The following is a 17,522-nucleotide window of genomic DNA, read 5'->3' as shown; positions in this document are numbered from 1 at the left end:
GCCTTGAAACCGAGCGGATCCCCCATCCTTCCCCTCTCGGAGCTACCTGCGTCTTCTGTCCTGTCCTTTAAGGTCAATGCACAAACTCCTAGGGGAATTAGGTTCCATGGCACAGAGTTGGACAGAAGGCCTTGCTCTGAATCCGTTTATGAAGAGGACTTGGCGCTTCCCAGCTGTGCTTATTGATGCACCGATAGGGGTGGCCATGTGGTTGCATAGAACAGTTTAAAAATCCTGGGCTTTGGAACAAATGGGTGCCATCCAGCTTAGAGGCCTGCATCAGGCAGGCATACTGTATTCACTTGTGGCTGCTGTGTTTGTAGGTGGACAAAGGATTGTGGGAGATTCCGGAACCAGGTCCTATGTGGAATGGCTGACAGACCTGGTGGGGATGTTTAAGCTTAGGGGAAAAAAGACTAAGGACAACCATCGTATCTACCAGAGGGAAGGAGGGATTAGACTCTTTGGGGTCCGTATCACGGGCCAGGACCAAGAACAGGATAGAAGTTGCAGCAAATAAATGTCAGTCAACTCCTGGGGAAGACTGTAATAAGAACTTTCCAGAATAAGCTACCCTAGCGCCTCAGAGCCTCTTGTCACTGGGAGTGTTCCAGCAGAGGCAGGGTGATAGTATCAGGAATAGTGTGGAAAGGCTTCCTGTGTGAAGGAAAGCTTTCACCAGATTAGCATCCTATATTTGGCGTAAAAAAGAGAATGGCTAACATCTCTACGGTGTCGTCCATGTGCCAGACACCCACTGCTATTCGTACGGAAATTCATTTAATCCTCATAACAACCCCATGAGGCAGTAGCTCTTCCTGTCCCCATTTTACCAGTGAGACAAATGAGGCACAGGTTATGTAATTCGCCCCCAAGGTCAACTGCTGTTAAGTGGCACCGAACCCAAGAGTTACTCTCAGCTCACTGCAGCAGGTGCTGACCCAGCATGTCCCGGTGTGCAAGGCGATGAGGAAGGAGCGAAGCTGGAGCAAATAGTGTAAACCCCCTGCTCCCCCCAACCTGCGTTGCCATGTATGAAAACACCTTTGGAAATGTTTTTTCTTCAAAGATGCTAACTTCTCTTCGGTTTTCCCTCCTGTGTGACTCCTGTGTACAGAAAGGCCAGGGGGGCTTAACACCTGTATCCCATCATTGTCAGAGTATCACCCCCCCTTGCCGGGGGTGCTGGTCTACTGGGTACCTAAAGTAAGGCAGAATGTAGCTGGCTGGTACGAGAGCTTTGGGAACACCAGATGGGGGACAGAAGGTTCTCAGTCAGAGGAGTGGGGTTTCCAGCATTAAGTGCTCTTTGAGTTGGGTCTTGGTGGATGGAGAGGAATTTCCCATTTGGCTGGAGCGGAGACGCAGGGGGCGGGACCAGTGGGTGGGAAGGTCTCTGTGAGGTTTGCGGGGGGGGGGGGGGGGTGGGGGGGGGGAAGCAAGCAGGCTTGACAAGTTGGTGGTGTAGTGCACATCAGGGAAATCGTAGAAGCTAAGGGCAGGAATTTTTTTTTTTCACTTTTAAAATGCTAATTTATTATTTTTTAATTTTTTTAATTATTATTTTTAATGTTTATTTGTTTTGAGGGAGAGAAAGAGCATGAGCAGGGGAGGGGCAGAGAGCAAGGGAGACACAGAATCCGAAGCAGGCTCCAGGCTCTGAGCGGTCAGCACAGAGCCCCACGCAGGGCTCGAACTCATGAACGGCAAGATCATGACCTGAGTCACAGTTGGACACTTAACCGACTAAGCCACCTACGTGCCTGTAAAATGTTAACTTATTAAAGTTTAAGACAATTACATATGGTATAATAGTATACAGTGTGTTCTTTTTTTTTTTTTTTTTTTTTTTTTTACATTTATTTTATTTTTGAGAGAGAGCGCACAGGGGAGGGAGGATCCAAAGCGGGCTCCGCGCTGACAGCAGAGAGCCCGACATGGGACTTGAACCTGAGATCATGGCCTGAGCTGAATTAGTAAGTCAGACACTTAACTGACTGAGCCACCCAGGGTGCTCCTACTGTGTGTTACTTATGCAGACACAAAGGGAAACTGGCTATTAAGTGAAAACAGAAATTGTGTCCGATAATAAATAGAACCAGGGGCGCCTGGGTGGCGCAGTCGGTTAAGCGTCCGACTTCAGCCAGGTCACGATCTCGCGGTCCGTGAGTTCGAGCCCCGCGTCAGGCTCTGGGCTGATGGCTCGGAGCCTGGAGCCTGTTTCCGATTCTGTGTCTGCCTCTCTCTGCCCCTCCCCCGTTCATGCTCTGTCTCTCTCTGTCCCAAAAATAAATAAACGTTGAAAAAAAAAATTTTTTAAAAAAATAAATAGAACCAAAGTTCACAGCACCAGTGAACATTAATTTGTCTTTAATACCACTTTACAAATTGTTTGTATCTGGGCAGACGTTTTCTAAAATCCAGAGCATGATCTAGATCCAGCAACAGGTGCCTTCCCTTCCGGCCAGAGCTTCATGGTTGTGATTCTTGTGACAGATCTCCCCTACCTCCTCTCCTGGCTGAGCGATCGTCATCCCTTGTCTGCTCCCTCTTCCTTCTCCCTACCTTCTCCCATCCACCACCATCACCATTCTCCCCTACAGCCCTCTCTTCCTCTCTGGAGGAATCTGGCCAGAAGCATATGCCTCAAGCTCTTAGCTCAAGACTCCCCTGTACCTGTTGCCTCATTATCAGTCTTGCCAGCATCTTCCCACCTCCCCCCCCCCCCCACATTTAAGAAAAAATGTGCTTTTCCTGACCTTTGATGTGAGCTTTTCTGGAAGCTGTAATAGCTCTTGCCCTGCTTGCTAGTACATTGTGGAGATTATTCTCCCTTGTGTCTACCCAGTCGGCTCTAAACTTAACTCTTTAACTCAGCTACAAGGTATGCCCGCTCTGGCTTGAGTGCCATTCACTTTGCCTCTAACATCTGTTCTTGTTTTTTGACTTTTGAAGCCACATGTACTGTTATCTTTAACAAATGAAGCTGCAGGTTCATTACTGTGATTTTATAATCCAGTGTGGTGAGGCTAACGTGACAGGGAAACGCATAGCCTCGGAGAGGCCTGATGCTGCTCAAGAGTTAAAATCCCCATTGGGAATGTACACCTGTGTGTTTAAAATGGTGTCTTATCCTGAGGTGGCCCCATTGTCCTTACCTTAGCCCAGGCTGCCTCTGTGGGCCTGCCCTGTAACCTCTCCTCCCTTTCTCTCCCTGCGTAATGAAGCTCATGCCCCCTGAGGGAAGAATGGAGTTCCCGTTTGTAGCACTTCTGCCCCGCGCTTGAGGCTCAGGCTCGCAGCTCACAGCCACCCTGGAATATACAGGTCACGACCCCTTTTACAGTAGAAACTGTGCCCCCACCATCTTTTGCTGCTTTAAGCTGCCATGATTCTATAATTTTAAGAACTTGAGAGCTTGGAGTATTACATTACCAAAGAACCATCAGATAATTTGCTGTCGCTTTTGCCAAGAAAGGTCATAATGCTATTCTCCCAGCTCACTGCAGGCCAGAGGGGGAGGCTCAAGCTTGTTTATCTCTCTGGACAGAGAGGAATGCCTGCTATTTCCTTTAATGACCCTTCCATCTCTGTGTAGTTACATGCTAGTTCCCAAGCACTTCATCGGTTATTTCCACAACAACAGATCCAGTCAAGTTCACTGAATGACAAGGTTGCACCAGACAGGATTGTAGGTGCTGTGGGGAGTGAGTGCAGGGATGAAAAGATAAAGACCCTGCCCTCAGGAAGCTTTTACTCTGCCGGGGGAAGGAAGGCAGGCTCATAAACAGCGTTACCCTGAAGGGGTACAGGATGAGCGCCGTAAGAGGCATAATTATTAAAGAATAGAGCTAGAGCGACCTTCTGAAAATTTCTTCAGGGTAGATGAACAGTGATCACTGGTGTTAGTCAAGGAAACTTGAGTGCCACAGATCAGCGTCCACGGTCACCTCTTTCCTTTATGGCTGCTTCTACCCGTCATCGTGGGGCCAGGCCCTGCTGGGGCACTGAGCAGGCAACATGCCCAAGGTGTTTCCAGTGTGCCTTCCAGGGCTTTCCATGTACCCTGCTGCCTGTCATCTCCCTGCCTGTCACTCTAGAAGGAGAAATAAGCTTTGTCTTCCCTCTGTGATATTACATACGCTTCATTTTTCCACCTGGCAAATAAGTAAGTACAACAGCATGACCGGTTTACACAGTGAGATTGCCAGCTGGACTGGCAGAGAACCACATCCTCTCCCCCGAGCCTCGTCGGCTTCAGCAGTTTATCTGCGGACTCAGGCCCCACAGAGGGTGAAACAATGACAGACTGGGCCGGGTTCACCCCTCAGAACCTTTAAGAGGAATCTGTACCCAAGTCATTTCTCTCCTTTTCTCTTAAAGCCCAGTAAATAAGTAAGGGTGAGTCAACATTGACAGATTCAATAGAGTGTTGTGCAAGCCGCCCCGAAGTTCCCGGGCAGTGGGTGGTGCGCACCGCGTCCCTCTGTGTATTTGGCCCCTTGCGTGATCGGGTGCCCCCCCCCCACCCCCGGACACTCTCGGCTTCGACCCTGGTCAGCACCTGAGGACGCTGCTCCCGGCAGTCCTCTTTCCACCAGTATTGGTGTATCCTTCGGTGAGCTTGACTGCTGAACTGGCACAAGGCACTGAAGACTCGAGCCTAGGTCTCCTGTCCCTCAGTCACTAGGCTAGTGGCCTTCCCTGTCCTGCACACACCCCCTCCCACTGGTCAGTAGAGTGCTATGGAGGGTCACAAAGGACTAGAGACTCAGGACTCAACATTTTTTTTTTTTTCCCAAAAAATTTTTAATGTTTTTATTTTTGAGAGAGAGAGAGCACAAGCGGAGGAGGGCCAGAGAAAGAGGGAGACACAGAATCCGAAGCAGGCTCCAGGCTTCCAGCCGTCAGCACAGAGCCCGATGCGGGGCTCGAACTCACGGACCGCGAGATCATGACCTGAGCTGAAGTCGGACGCTTAACCAACTGAGCCACCCAGGCGCCCCATAGGACTCGACATTCTTCTTAAAAATAATACTTTACTCATGCAGTCCTTTACGATTTAAGAAAGGGCTTTTGGCCCTTGGTGTCTTCTGAGCCCCCCGACAACCCTCATTTTTCAGATCGGGAAATAGGTTAGATGGCATGTGTTAGCCAGGTTTATACACTGTCGGTGATGGGGTTGGACCCTGACTCCGAGTGTTCGGATTCTACCATGTTACGTTCTCCCGTTTATGCCTCCTTTGGCACCTGGCATGCTCTCTCCCAAGCCAAAGAGGCCAGCCTTTCCGGATCTCTGGCATGTGGATCAGACCAAAACTTTGTCGCCTAACTCCTATTAATCCGCTTTGTTTTCATCTAGTTTTAAACTTACATTAGTAAGTTTTCCTCCTAAAAAGAGGAAATTAAACCAAACTCGTAAACCAAACTCTGGAAATTAGAGTGTCAGTAACTCATTTGTTAGCTCACGTCTGGGTAAATTGTGCCCACAATTCTGGACGCAGGGTATCCTCGTTTGTTTTCGTCAGCTGGCTCGGCACACCCTGTGCACTCAGAACCGACACCTCTGAAATGAGTGTAAATGACCCCAGGGTTTGCTGGGCTCTTTGAGCGCACCAAGCACTTTCACGCCTTTGGGTAAGTCCTGCTTTCCCGATAGACTGAGACCCAGTGAAGTCAGGGGGCTTGCCCGAGCCCCCACTCCTCAGGAGTCCTGCGGAAGCCGGGATTCCAGCCTGGGCCTCTCTGACCCCAAAGCATGTGCTCCTGAGCTCTAGGCTGGGGAGTCAGGAAGGCTCACGGAGGGATTTCTCGAGCACTTTCTGGCTCTATGTGCCGGTGCTTGTCAGGCATGCTGGGCCCAAACTTGAGGGCCAGAAGGAGAGCAGACAAGGAGGGCAGGATCCAGGCGACCTTCCCCACGGCAGGAAGACGAGGGTGGGTGTTTGGGTTTGGAGAAGCCTCATTCTCAGAAATAAAAATAAACTCAAAAAAAGAGAGAGAAAGGAGACTTAGCCTACTTAACCAATAAACTCTGGAGGAGGCCTCTAGAAGAGGTGGGAAGGAGCCGGATATCAAGAACCAGAACATGTACATTTTGTTAGCTTTGCCATTTCCTCATGTTTGAGGAAATCTTTAAACAGCAGAGCTCTTGTGTCGTCTTTGGCAGAGCAGGGAGGGGGGGTGCAACCAGCTGTGTTATCCGGAAGGAAAGAACCCCAGGGAACTGGGTGTTTGGTGTTAGCTCTCAGAGAAGAGAAGACAGGCATTGGAAAATGCTCCGAAAAAGTAAGCAGCAGCTGTTTGTGTGGCTTCTTGGCGAAGCGGACCACAGAGCCAGTGTCGCACCACTTCCTGCCCATGGGTTCTGTGGGCCCAGGGCGAGCACGTGAGCTGTGCCCACTGAGAGGAGGCGGGCCACGTGGGGAAGAGGAGTGAGGACTTGCCCACTCGGCAAGCCCTGCTGTTGGCTTTCCTTTCTCTTCCTGTCTCTTCTGGCTTTTAGCTTCCGATAGCAAAAGAATTCGCTTCTTTTCTTTGGCCTCTTTGCTCAGAGAACTTCCAAAAGATTTCTCACTCGCCGTCACCTTTGGCATTTGGGAAGCTTCCCTCCTCTCCCTTTTCCTCCAGATGCGTCGCATTACCAGCAGTGTGCACATCAGTTGGTTCCACTCCCTTCCCCACCCACCGTAGCCCCTGAGCCAGGCCTAACCTTGACTGTTGTAGGAGGCCATTTGAATCTGGAGACCTGAAACCCTGTACCCAACACTCACACGGCACATTTTACTTCCATTATTCAAATAGATATTGGAAGGGCACGGTTAGCATTAGGGCCGTGTTTCCTATTAACAACTTTTTTAAAACCTGGTCTCGCCAAGGGGGAGTTCATCAGAAGATAAGCCCAATAGTTGCCAAGGAGCTTTGACCAGAAAAGATCAAGCAAGCAAACCACACATATGTTCAGGTGCCAGGCTCTTAAGGACCAGAGCCAAAAGTGTGACCAGGAGTATCCGATCAACTTAGCAGTGGCCCTGGTATTCTTCTTTTTTTTTTAAATTTTTTTTTTTCAACGTTTATTTATTTTTGGGACAGAGAGAGACAGAGCATGAACGGGGGAGGGGCAGAGAGAGAGGGAGACACAGAATCGGAAACAGGCTCCAGGCTCTGAGCCATCAGCCCAGAGCCTGACGCGGGGCTCGAACTCACAGACCGCGAGATCGTGACCTGGCTGAAGTCGGACGCTTAACCGACTGCGCCACCCAGGCGCCCCCCTGGTATTCTTCTTGACCACCTTTGGTCAAGAGGAAATATTCAGTCCTCTTGAATGCTTTTCTCTCCAATATCTAGTCCAGAGGGTGCATGACTCTGGCAGGATAGTAACCCATATTAAGAGAGTATATATTAATATCAGTTAAAGAGCTAACTATTACATAACTCCTGGATATAGGACACTGTTCTGGAATACTAAAGGCTCACACGTGCATAAGGTACACTTCTTGTTCTCAGAGAACTTACGGGCTAATAAGAACAACCAAGACAAATACACAATTGAAAATGATGTCAGGAATAATGTTAGAGTAATAAGAGTCCTTTAAAATTTTCTGACATCTAAAGGAAGCAAAGATCTTTATCTGCTTGAAGAGAGAGTTTCATAAAGATGTTAACATTTGAGGGGTGCCTGGGTGGCTCAGTCGAATAAGCATCCGACTTCAGCTCAGGTCACGATCTTGTGGTTCGTGAGTTCCATCCCCGCATCAGGCTCTATGCTGACAGCTTGGAGCCTGGAGCCTGACCTGCTTCGGATTCTCTCACTCTCTCTCTCTTTCTCAAAAATAAATAAACATTAAAAAAAGATGGTAACATTTGAGATGGACCTAAGAAGATGAGTTGATTTAGATGGGCTGGAATGGAAGAAGCAGCGAGCCATTTCCAGAGAGAGGAACAGTGAGGGCACCTGCATGGAATCGAGAGTGGGTGGGGAAGAGTTAAGTGCTCCCATTTGCACATTTACACATGGGGGAACGTAGTGTGTAGTACTCACTGGAAGGTAGGCTGGGACAGCGTTGTGACAAGGAGCCGTTTGGGCTACCCTACTTAAGAATTAATCTTTATAGAGTAGCGGTAGAGGGATGGTTGGCGGGGGGATGATTGGTAATCCAGGCAAGAGGTGGTGGGGCTTTGGCGGAAGCAGTGAGATTGGAAAGAGAGGGACTGAAGTGACCAACATTGCAGAGGTAGATTCTTCAGGCTTAAGGTGATGTGGAACCAGGAGTACGGAACCAACAGGCACCCTGCGAGCTCACACCCGGAAGGTTAGGAAAACAGGGAAACAAGGTTGTCTGAGACACGGCCTGGGGTCAGGGTGTTGATGAGTTTGGAACCGGGCGTGGTAAGTGTTAGGTGTCTGTTATTTCTCCAGGGTAAGGTTAATAGTTGGAATTATGTATCTGGAGCTTATTAAAAAAGCATTTCAGTAATTCTTTACCTAGAGGCAATATAGTTGAAGCCCTGAAAATAGATGATATTACCAAAGTAAGTGTGAGGAGAGAGAAGAGGTCAGGGTGGAAATGTAAAGAGTGGAGGGGCCATGGAAGCAGTTGGGGACAGCAGTTCAAAAAGTAGAAGAGGGGACTGGGCCGATCCACTGAGGTGGAAGCCAAGGAAGGAGAGACAAGACATCCACAGGATGGAGGCCATCCTTCCAGGCTAGAGGTTCCCGAGAGCTCCACGAAAGATTCTTATGTGCACATAGGTTTGGGAAATAATGCTGCCAGGCCAACAGAGGAGTGAAAAAAAGAAAGTTTCATTGTGACCCAGTCACCTGCCGTTGTGTGGGCTTTTTCTCGTGAGGATTTGTGATCCCTCCATAAAGAGGCTCCCATTTGCTGTGGGACTTGGGGCTGGCAGGCTGGTCCGGCCTCCTCTAAGTACCCTGAGCAGCCAGCTGAGGGTTAGCAGATGGTGTACACATGGTGCTCACCACTGCTGATTGTCTCTGGCAAGACAGTTCTTTGATGGGAGTGACAATATCGGGAGAAACTCTAGGTCCGCTGACCCTGTTTCGCTGTGTCTCCTCAGAGTCTGTGATAGGGAACTGCATGGATAGAAGTTCTCCGGGACAAGCAATGGAGCTGCCGGATCACAATGGACTTGGGTACCCAACACGCCCCTCTGTCAATGAGCACCACAGGCCCCGGACCCTCCAGAGACACCACACGATCCAGAACAGTGATGATGCTTATGTATGTTGGCCTCTCCTACTTCTCAGAAGTGGGATCCTACTGGTCCCAACCTTGCCAGCAGTCCTGTGGGGTCACCTCTGCCCTTCCATTCTTCCCAGCCAGACTCCAGCCTCTCTGGGAACGATGCAAGCATGGCTTTGCATCAACTTCAGAGACCAGTAGAATCTGTGCTCTAAACTTCAGACCAAGGAATCAAGAGTAGTTGCTATCTGTCCCTTCTGGTCTGAGTTATTGAACTTCTCCCCAGACAGTCTAAACTCCAGCCCAAGCAAGTGAACCCATAGACTTTTGGTTAGTTTTCCAACAGTTCCATTGAATGATTCAGATAAAGGGACCTAACCCAGATCAACCGAACTTTGCTTCCTCCCGTAGCAACGAGCCACATGTAGCCATCCAAACTTAAATGTATTTAAAATGAAATAAAAAATTTAGTTCCTCAGTCACGCTAGTCCCATTTCAAGTACTCAGCCACTTGAGGCTCGTGGCTCCGTGCCGGACAGGACAGATGTAGCATGCTGCTGTGCTCGCGGAGAGCACTATTGGACCATCCAGTCCTCAGACCCAGGTCCTCTTGGTGAAGGGGACAGGTCAGAAATCTGGTTTTGGAAGACCGTGTGGTTGTCAAGGGCATGTGACCAACTGCTGAGGTTCACCATGCGTCCCTCACCCACCCACCCCACGGGGAAGGTGGGACAGCTTCCCGCACTGTGACTGCCGGATGGCACAGCTCGGGAGCAGTGCCTGAGGCTGCCCTGTGCCTGGGCTCTTTTAGAGGGAACGGCTGTCACTAAGGGTCACCTGAGAGTGGCACGTTCTCAGGTATCCTGACTTCTTTTCCTAATTGTTTTCTGTAGGTGCAGCTGGATAACTTGCCGGGAATGAGTCTCGTGGCTGGAAAAGCACTTAGTTCCGCCCGGATGTCAGATGCGGTTCTCAGTCAGTCCTCGCTCATGGGGAGCCAGCAGTTTCAAGATGGGGAAAATGAAGGTGAGGGGCCTTATGCATGGGGCACCCTGGGGAAGTTTCTGGAGGCACCCCCCCCCCCCCGCCGCCATCTTCACTAGTGACTGTTCTCCTCTTCTGTATATAGGGTTCAGGGGAAGATGGGAAGCCATAGCTTCCCCGAGGGGTCTGGACACAAAAGCCTTCCCCACTTGTCTCCATTGAGAATGGGTATACAAAGAAGCAGGCCTTCTGGTTGAGGGCAGGGGTATCACATTTGTCTTTGTAAAGCTTTGGTAAGATACTGCTTTAACAACTATCTTTCTACCTCTGATTAGAGGGCATTGTATCCTAAGGGACTATGTCTGCCTCCTCTTAGAACCAGTAAAGGAAGGTATCGTAACAGAGAGAAGCGTAGGCTTTGGAATGGACAGGTCAGCAGTAGATCCTGGCTTTGCCCTTTACAGGTTCCACGGACAAGGCGCTTAACCTTTCGGAGCCTCAGGGTCCTCCTCTCGAAAGTGGCAGAAACAGTAGAGCCTATATCCTAGATTGTGCTGTGTGCTTAACGAGTTTACGGTGCTCAGAAGAATGCCTGGAGCACAGAGTGCCCAGTGACCCGTGCCTGCTAGCACTAAAATGGTCTCCTCCCTTGGAGAGCTAAGTCTTTCTGAGGGCACTGCGTGCTGTCTTCGTCCACACTGGAGTAGTGATAGCACTTGAGGTGGGAGACAGAAAGGGAATGGGGCCGAGTGGAGCCCTTAGTACGGGAAGAATCCTGGCCCAGCCCACAGCCTAGGACCTGCTGTGAGCTAGAATTCAGGGTGGGAGCCCCGCTCCAGGGTGCTCAGACTTCTCTCCCTGCCGCCCCCCTCCCCTGCCCCGCCCCAGCTCTCTGCTAAGCTCGCATGTTCTTTCTGGTCTTGCAGAATGCAGGGAGAATCTAGTTGGTCACGAGCATCCGGACCTGGCTGACGGCAGCCAGCATTTAAATTCCTCTTGCTATCCATCCACGTGCATCACAGACATTCTGCTCAGCTACAAGCACCCCGAGGTCTCCTTCAGCATGGAGCAGGCAGGCGTGTAACAGGAAACGGAGAGTGAGTATCTCCCTGGCCGGGGCCAACCCAGCCCTTGGGCCGAGGGCCAGCCCCCGATCCTTCTGTGTGTGGTGGCCCGTGAACTAGGCCACCACTCCCTTCTCCGTCTTTGCATCTTCGTGTTCTGTCACGAAGCGCTGTGCTGGTTGTTCCGGGGGGGGGGGGGGGGGGAGGGGGCAGGAAGGGAGCATACAGGAGAAATGCTGGCCATAGTCCCTTGGTTTACTTACGGGGGTAAGACGCGTGTGGTAGGTGCCGTAGACACCTACCAGAGACAGGAAGTGAGCTGCGGCTTCGGAGGATGGGGCGCCTCTGGCCAGGGTAGTAGGGGAAGGACAGTCCTGAACTCGGTCCCGAGGCAGGAACCCCGGCAAGAAAACCTGTCTAGCCATAAGTTTTCAAGGCCCTACTGCAAGCGGAAGAATATTCCAGACAGCGGAGCTGTGTGATCAGAGGCCAGTGGCAGAAAACGGGTAAACTGAGCAGCTGGGCTGGAGTAATGCCTATGTGTACATAGGTAGTATTGCTTTTGTCTTGGAAAACTCTGACAGAAAACAGTGATGAAGGTTAAGCCGTCTGGCAAACCCACCTTCGAGCCTCAGTATGGCAGAGGTAAAGGGAGCCAGTTGCGTTTCGCGAAAGTGTTCAAACGAATGTTTGAGCCTCTTGCTCCGAGCTGACTCTCCTGTGTGTGTGTCTGCTCTGTTGCAGGTTTGTGTACAGCTCGGGAATGAAATGACTTTACACCAACAGTATCTAGCAGCATTGCGCCAAATTGCCCTTGTGTTTCTGTCCACCTAGAGCGTCACGGCTCCTTTCCTCACTTTGGTTCATCAGTGTGCGGTTCTTTCGGGTTCTGAGGGGGTTTTGCCATGTTTGCTCGTATGACCGAGTCACCAAGGAAATAAACAGGATATTCGTGTTCGCCACCTTTTGTGAAAGTGTATTTGGTATATTTGAGTTGGAGGTTTGGTTTGTTTGGTTTTTGTTTGTTTTTGTTTTTTTTGATATATTTTCTTTTGGAGGTGATTTTCTTTCTTTTTTATTTGTTTCTCTCTTTTTCTTGTTTTTTTCTTTTTTCCTTTCCTTTGCTGAGACAGAAGAACAAAGCAGTTAAAATTATAGAGGCCAGGAGACCCAGAGCCACTCCCCTGCCCTGCGTCCCCCCACAGAGCACCTCCATTTCTCCATTTCCCTGCATTGCTTGTCCACAGGAGCAACTACTCACAGATAACATCCTCTGGATTCTTAGTGGCTGGGGAAAGGGAGAGAGGAAGGGGTGATGGCCCCTGGCGCTTTGGAAAACAGGAAGAGAGCAAAAACCAACAAAAAAAGAACCGCCGAGTCTGGAACCTAGGAAGGTCTTGACCGCCCGGATCCCATGAAAAGCTTGTCTGGCCTGGCCAAGAGCGTATCGGAGCGTTAGTGTGGGGGCTGAGAGCGGCCTGGCCTGGAGGGGATGCCAGTTAGAGCATCTCCCTCCGTGTGAGCCTTCTCGCTGCGTAACTCAGCTCCCCTCTGACAACCTGGAAAGTTGGCTGCCTTTCCCGTCCTGCTGGTTCCACCCACAGACTGAACACCCAACAGTGGTTCACTGTGCTTTTTGTGTCCCCTTTGCTTCTCACTTTATATTGTGCTGTACAAGGATTGTTTCTTCACACGCACACACGCTTTTCCCCTTCAGCCTCTGACACAGACAAAGAAGAACAGGAGGTTGCCTTCGGCCCCGCCTCTCTCCTAACCTTCTCCTCCTCCCTGGGCATCCTCAGCCCCTATTTTAATTCTTGATCATGTAGGAATTGTTTTGGGTAAATGTTGATATTATTGTTATTATTATTATTATTATTAATAAGTAAAAACAAAAGGAATTTTTGTTTAAAAGAGACATGTTTAACCAGATTCTGTTCTATTTGAATTGTGACTTGCACCTTTTGTTCAGAGTGTTTTCTGTAGACCTTGTAATTGTGAACAGCGCTCACTTGTGCCAGTGACAGGTGTAGTGGTCTCCTTCCCTCCCCCGGGGAGCGGTGCATATGCAGTAGCTACCGTCTGTCATTCTCTCTGTGTTTCCTCACTGTTAGAAACCAAAGTCTTCTCTGCTGGCTGGGGGCTGACAGAGGATCTGATCTTCAAACCAAGAAAGACATGTCAAATGTTTTGACTCTTGATCCTTTTTCCTGGGAAAGGAGAATGAAGGGTCCCCAGGCCCCTCCCAGTCTTTCACCCTGAATTTGCACAGAAGAAAGCGGGTGCCCCGCATGGCCGTCCTGATGTTGCTGACAGGATTCCCGTGCGGCTCGTCCGTCTCACTGATACCGGCAGCTCAGCTCCTGGACCCGATGTCCCTCGAGTGGACTTCCGCACTGCGAGAGAGAGCCTTTCTTGGGATCTGTCCCGTGTTTGCACGGTCCCCAGTCTCCCCTCCGCTTGGTGAGGCCACTGACTCCTCACCAGAAGGAGGCTGCCGAGAAGACCCGAACAGCCGCCGTTGGACTTCTCTGGGCTCGTTCCAGCTCCCATGCCCCCAGCCGCCCCCTCACACACGTGCTCGGCCTGTTGTGTTTACATGGGACTGTGCCGATGGAAGAGTAGGCTGCCGTCCTCCAGCAGCCAGCCGGGTGAAAGCCAGTGAGCCTGTTAACCGTGCCATCCCGCGAACTACACTTGTAAAAGATCATTGCTTTGTATTGTAGTAACCAATAAGCGCAGTATATGTTGAATGTATATGAACATAATTTCCTATTTCTGCTCTTTGAAAATGTCAGAAGTATTTTTTTCTTTCTCATTTATGTTGGACTAAAAATGGATTAAAAAGATCTCCAGACCCAAATTGTGGCAGTAAGACTTTTAGTCCTTTTTGTGGCGGTGGTGACGGTGGTGGTGACGGTGGTCGTGGGCAGCATACAGACTTATAACTTAATACCTTAGTTGGACAGTAGGGGATTGTGAAAGTAAAAACCTGTTCATAATCTTATGTTGCTAATGCTACTTGCCTTGTGGTTCAGAGTCTAGCTGAGAGAAGCATCCAGGCGGGTGGAAGCTGGAACCCGGGAGGCTGAGGAAGCCTACAGAGCGCTGGGCGGAGCTTTGAGCAATCCATTATCTCACCCTGCCTTGTAAAGCTAGCATTCTCTAGAAGCCTGGACTCAGCCCACACTGTGTCCCCACTTGGACCCTGTCCCGTCAGAAGGGAGCATTTGAGTTTGCTGAGTCAGATGGAAAACCGATTCCTTGAGAGGGTGCTTTTAAGGCAGTGGAAGGAGGTTCTCAAAGACCTGGGGCCTTTCTGAGGTGACCCCAACCGGCCCAGTGATGTGACTGCCCGGTAAGTGTTAGGACACAAAGGGGACTTTTCCTATAGCTTTCCTCTTTTTTCACACCTGGATTCCAGAGGGCAGGGTGGAATTTCCAGCCTGGTCCCAGGCATGGCTAAGAGCTAGCTGGTTGAGGTTCTTCTGTGAGGAAAGATCACTGAAGCTGGAAATACGAAGCTTGTAGAAAGAAGAGTAGGAAGAGGGCATTTACGAAAGCTTTTGCACCCACAGTGCACCAGAAAGTCACTGTGGGACTGTTGGGAATGGAAAGAGCCTTCCAAGAAGGATCTTCTAGAAATCCTCTGAGTGTGTACACACGTGTGGAAGGCTTGAGGGAGGGTATCTGGAAGCACTCGGTGACCCACCCGGATGCCTTCCACATCTTGTAATGACCTTTGCAGTTGCGTCCCCGCCATGAAATCACCAGGGTGCCTTTGGGCCAGAGGTGCGATGAGCTTCCGGACGAAGTGGGCTGCTGCCCTCCTGGATCAAGACCAGAGATCTGAGCTCTAGAAAGCAGGAGCCATGCCCACAGACCCTTGCTGGACTCTCCTTCTGACTTTGTGCCATGCCCCACCCCACCCTAACCATGAGGCAGGGGTTCGGAGGGCTGGTGTGCCTGCCCCAGTGCCAGACCTCGGCCCCAGCCGCTCGTACGTGAGCCACCTGCACCTTGGTCTCCTCCTGAGTAGGAGGGCAGGAAAGAATCGTGTGTGGGGGGTGACGGTGCCCTGCCCCGGGGCCTGGGTTGGGGCTCCGTCACCAGGAGTTGCGACAGAATTGCCAAAAAGGAATTACGGGCATGGGGGCTCCCTACCCCCCGCTCGGTCTGAACCATCCCCATCCCAAGTCTCTGGTCCTGACCTGCAGCACCGTCCTCTCCGTTCGAGCACAGGGCTGGATGCTCGGAAGTTACTCCTGCATTTCCTCCCAAAGCCCGCTCCTTCAGATGCCCCTTTACCATCCCGGGGACCCTTTACTGTGCCTGCTGTCACGCATCGAGTAAATGTTTGTTGAGTGTCTGTTATGTGCCAAGTCTAGCAGGGGACAGAGTCCTCCCAGTTCAGAGTGACCAGTATGACGTTGGGACACAAATTGTGAAATGAGTCGCTAATCATTCTGAGCAAAATCCACTCATGCAGCGAGTTAGCAGCACTCCCGACTGGCCCCTTGGCGACACGCTCCACAAATGGTCACTCTGGAGGTGCCTGAGATCAAGGAAAAAGCACGCTGGGACTAAGGGCCTACATGGGTGGACCTTTACTACACAGCTAGTGCAACCCGTGGGCACCTGATGCCTCCAGCAGGGACTAGCTGGACCCCTGTCTGACGCTGAGATGCAGAGGACTTGCTTCCTCTCCAGACTATGAGTAATGAGGGGCTTGGACTAGTTTGAGGCAAACCTCTTGCAATGAAATGGGGCAGACACACTAGTGAGCAAGGGCAGTAGAAAAGAAAACGTCCCGCGTGTTAGGATGCCATCACCAACACTCCCTAGCCCGACGCCTTGCGATCCCCGAGCTGGGAAACCGAGAAGCCCCTGATCAGAACACGAGGTGGCCAGCCAGGCCTCCTGAGTCCTGCTCCTGATGGCACCAGACACCAATGGCTGGAAGCCACGGGCAGCTCTGAGCTGCCATCTACTGCTAGGCGAGACAACAGCGAAAATATCTGACTGCCCAGCCTTCCAGGGACGATTGTGAAGGTGCTTTGGCCACTGGCGAACTACCCAAATGTTGGAATTCGGGTTAGCCATCCTGAGCACTTAAGTAATAAACCAAAGAGAAGGGTGGAACAGTGGCAGGTAGCTTGAAGTCCAGCCCGTAAGCTTCTGAGGCCCCCACATGCTGGCTGGGGCGAGCTGCACGCCCAAAAAGAAAGGAGCCTCTCTTGGCCTGAGACACCAGGAACTGCCCCCAGGAGGGGACCAGCCTCCCCCCCCCCGTGATCTTTAAGCCTCGGGTGGAAAGCTGGGCTGGCCAAGTGGCAGCCCAGGCCAGCTGCTCAGTGAGACTACCTCCCTCTCTGCAGGGCCCCGTGGATCCCTGGGGCAGGGTCAGCGCAGGAACAGAGGCCCCACATCTCGGCACCCGCAGGTCAGAACCACACAGAGAAAATGTGAGTACTTGCCACTTCTGCGTCTGGAAGCCGAGGTCTTAGCTCCGGCCTGACCGTGCAAGTTGTGTTCTGTGGGAGCCAGGGGATAGAATGCCAGAAACTGGGATTCTGGGACACAGAACCGTTACTGAATGCCAGCTACCTTTCAGTTTTGCCATGGATGTTCCGATGTGGTGCTTAAGACAACACAGATTTATTACCTGAGTACAGTTCTAGAGGTCAAAAGTCCCAAGTGGGTCAGACCAAGTTAAACTCCTGGTGTCAGCAAAGGCTGTAAGGGAAAATATGTTTCTTCTTCCAGCTTCTGGAGGCCACCCACGTTCCTTGGCTTGCAGCCCCCTTCCAGCAGTCACATCGCTCTGACTTGCGCTTCTGTCCTCTCTCTTCTGACTGCTTCTCCTACCTCCCTCCTGTATGTTTAAGGACGCTTTTTCTGATATTGGGTACACCTGGATAATCCAGGAAAACCACCCCCTCAAGGTCCTTATAATCACATCTACACGGCCCCTTTTACCATGTAAGAGTTACAGGCTCCAGGGATGAGGACCTGAACATCACTGGCGGGGGGAGGGGGGGTTGGGGAGCATTATCCTACCTGCCAGACATACTCCTCATACTGTGACTCCAGGAGATGGCATGTCCCATCGTTTTCTTCATTCGGCAGATAAGGGACTGAGGTGTGCCGAGGTTGTATAAGTTGCCCGGGGTCACACAGCTAACTCATGGCAGAGCTGGGACTCCAACCTAGGGCTGTCCAGCTCCAAGCCGCCTTGTCTGAGGTGAAGGGCAGGAGACCCGCTACAGTG

General features: G+C 51.0%; 1 protein-coding gene across 4 annotated transcripts in view; it reads left to right on the top strand.

Annotated features, from left to right (window-relative positions):
* SIK3 (SIK family kinase 3) overlaps window positions 1-12,213 on the top strand; it is a 243,912-nt gene extending 231,699 nt beyond the window's left edge. For all 4 annotated transcript variants that reach the window (XM_047070395.1, XM_047070394.1, XM_047070397.1 and 1 more), the window contains 4 exons: window positions 9,079-9,242; window positions 10,097-10,229; window positions 11,114-11,284; window positions 11,996-12,213. In XM_047070395.1, coding sequence (XP_046926351.1) covers window positions 9,079-9,242; window positions 10,097-10,229; window positions 11,114-11,271 — 455 coding nt within the window. In that variant the 3' untranslated portion in view covers window positions 11,272-11,284; window positions 11,996-12,213. The remainder of the gene's footprint in view (window positions 1-9,078; window positions 9,243-10,096; window positions 10,230-11,113; window positions 11,285-11,995) is intronic.
* Window positions 12,214-17,522: the final 5,309 nt, after the last annotated feature.

Source organism: Lynx rufus, unplaced genomic scaffold (assembly GCF_022079265.1).
Source record: "Lynx rufus isolate CCGP_SWC_20201006 ecotype Redwood Valley unplaced genomic scaffold, mLynRuf1.p SCAF_9, whole genome shotgun sequence".
Classification (NCBI taxonomy): Eukaryota; Metazoa; Chordata; class Mammalia; order Carnivora; family Felidae; genus Lynx; species Lynx rufus.
Note: the sequence above shows the minus strand (reverse complement) of the source record. Positions and strands in the feature narration are given on the sequence as shown.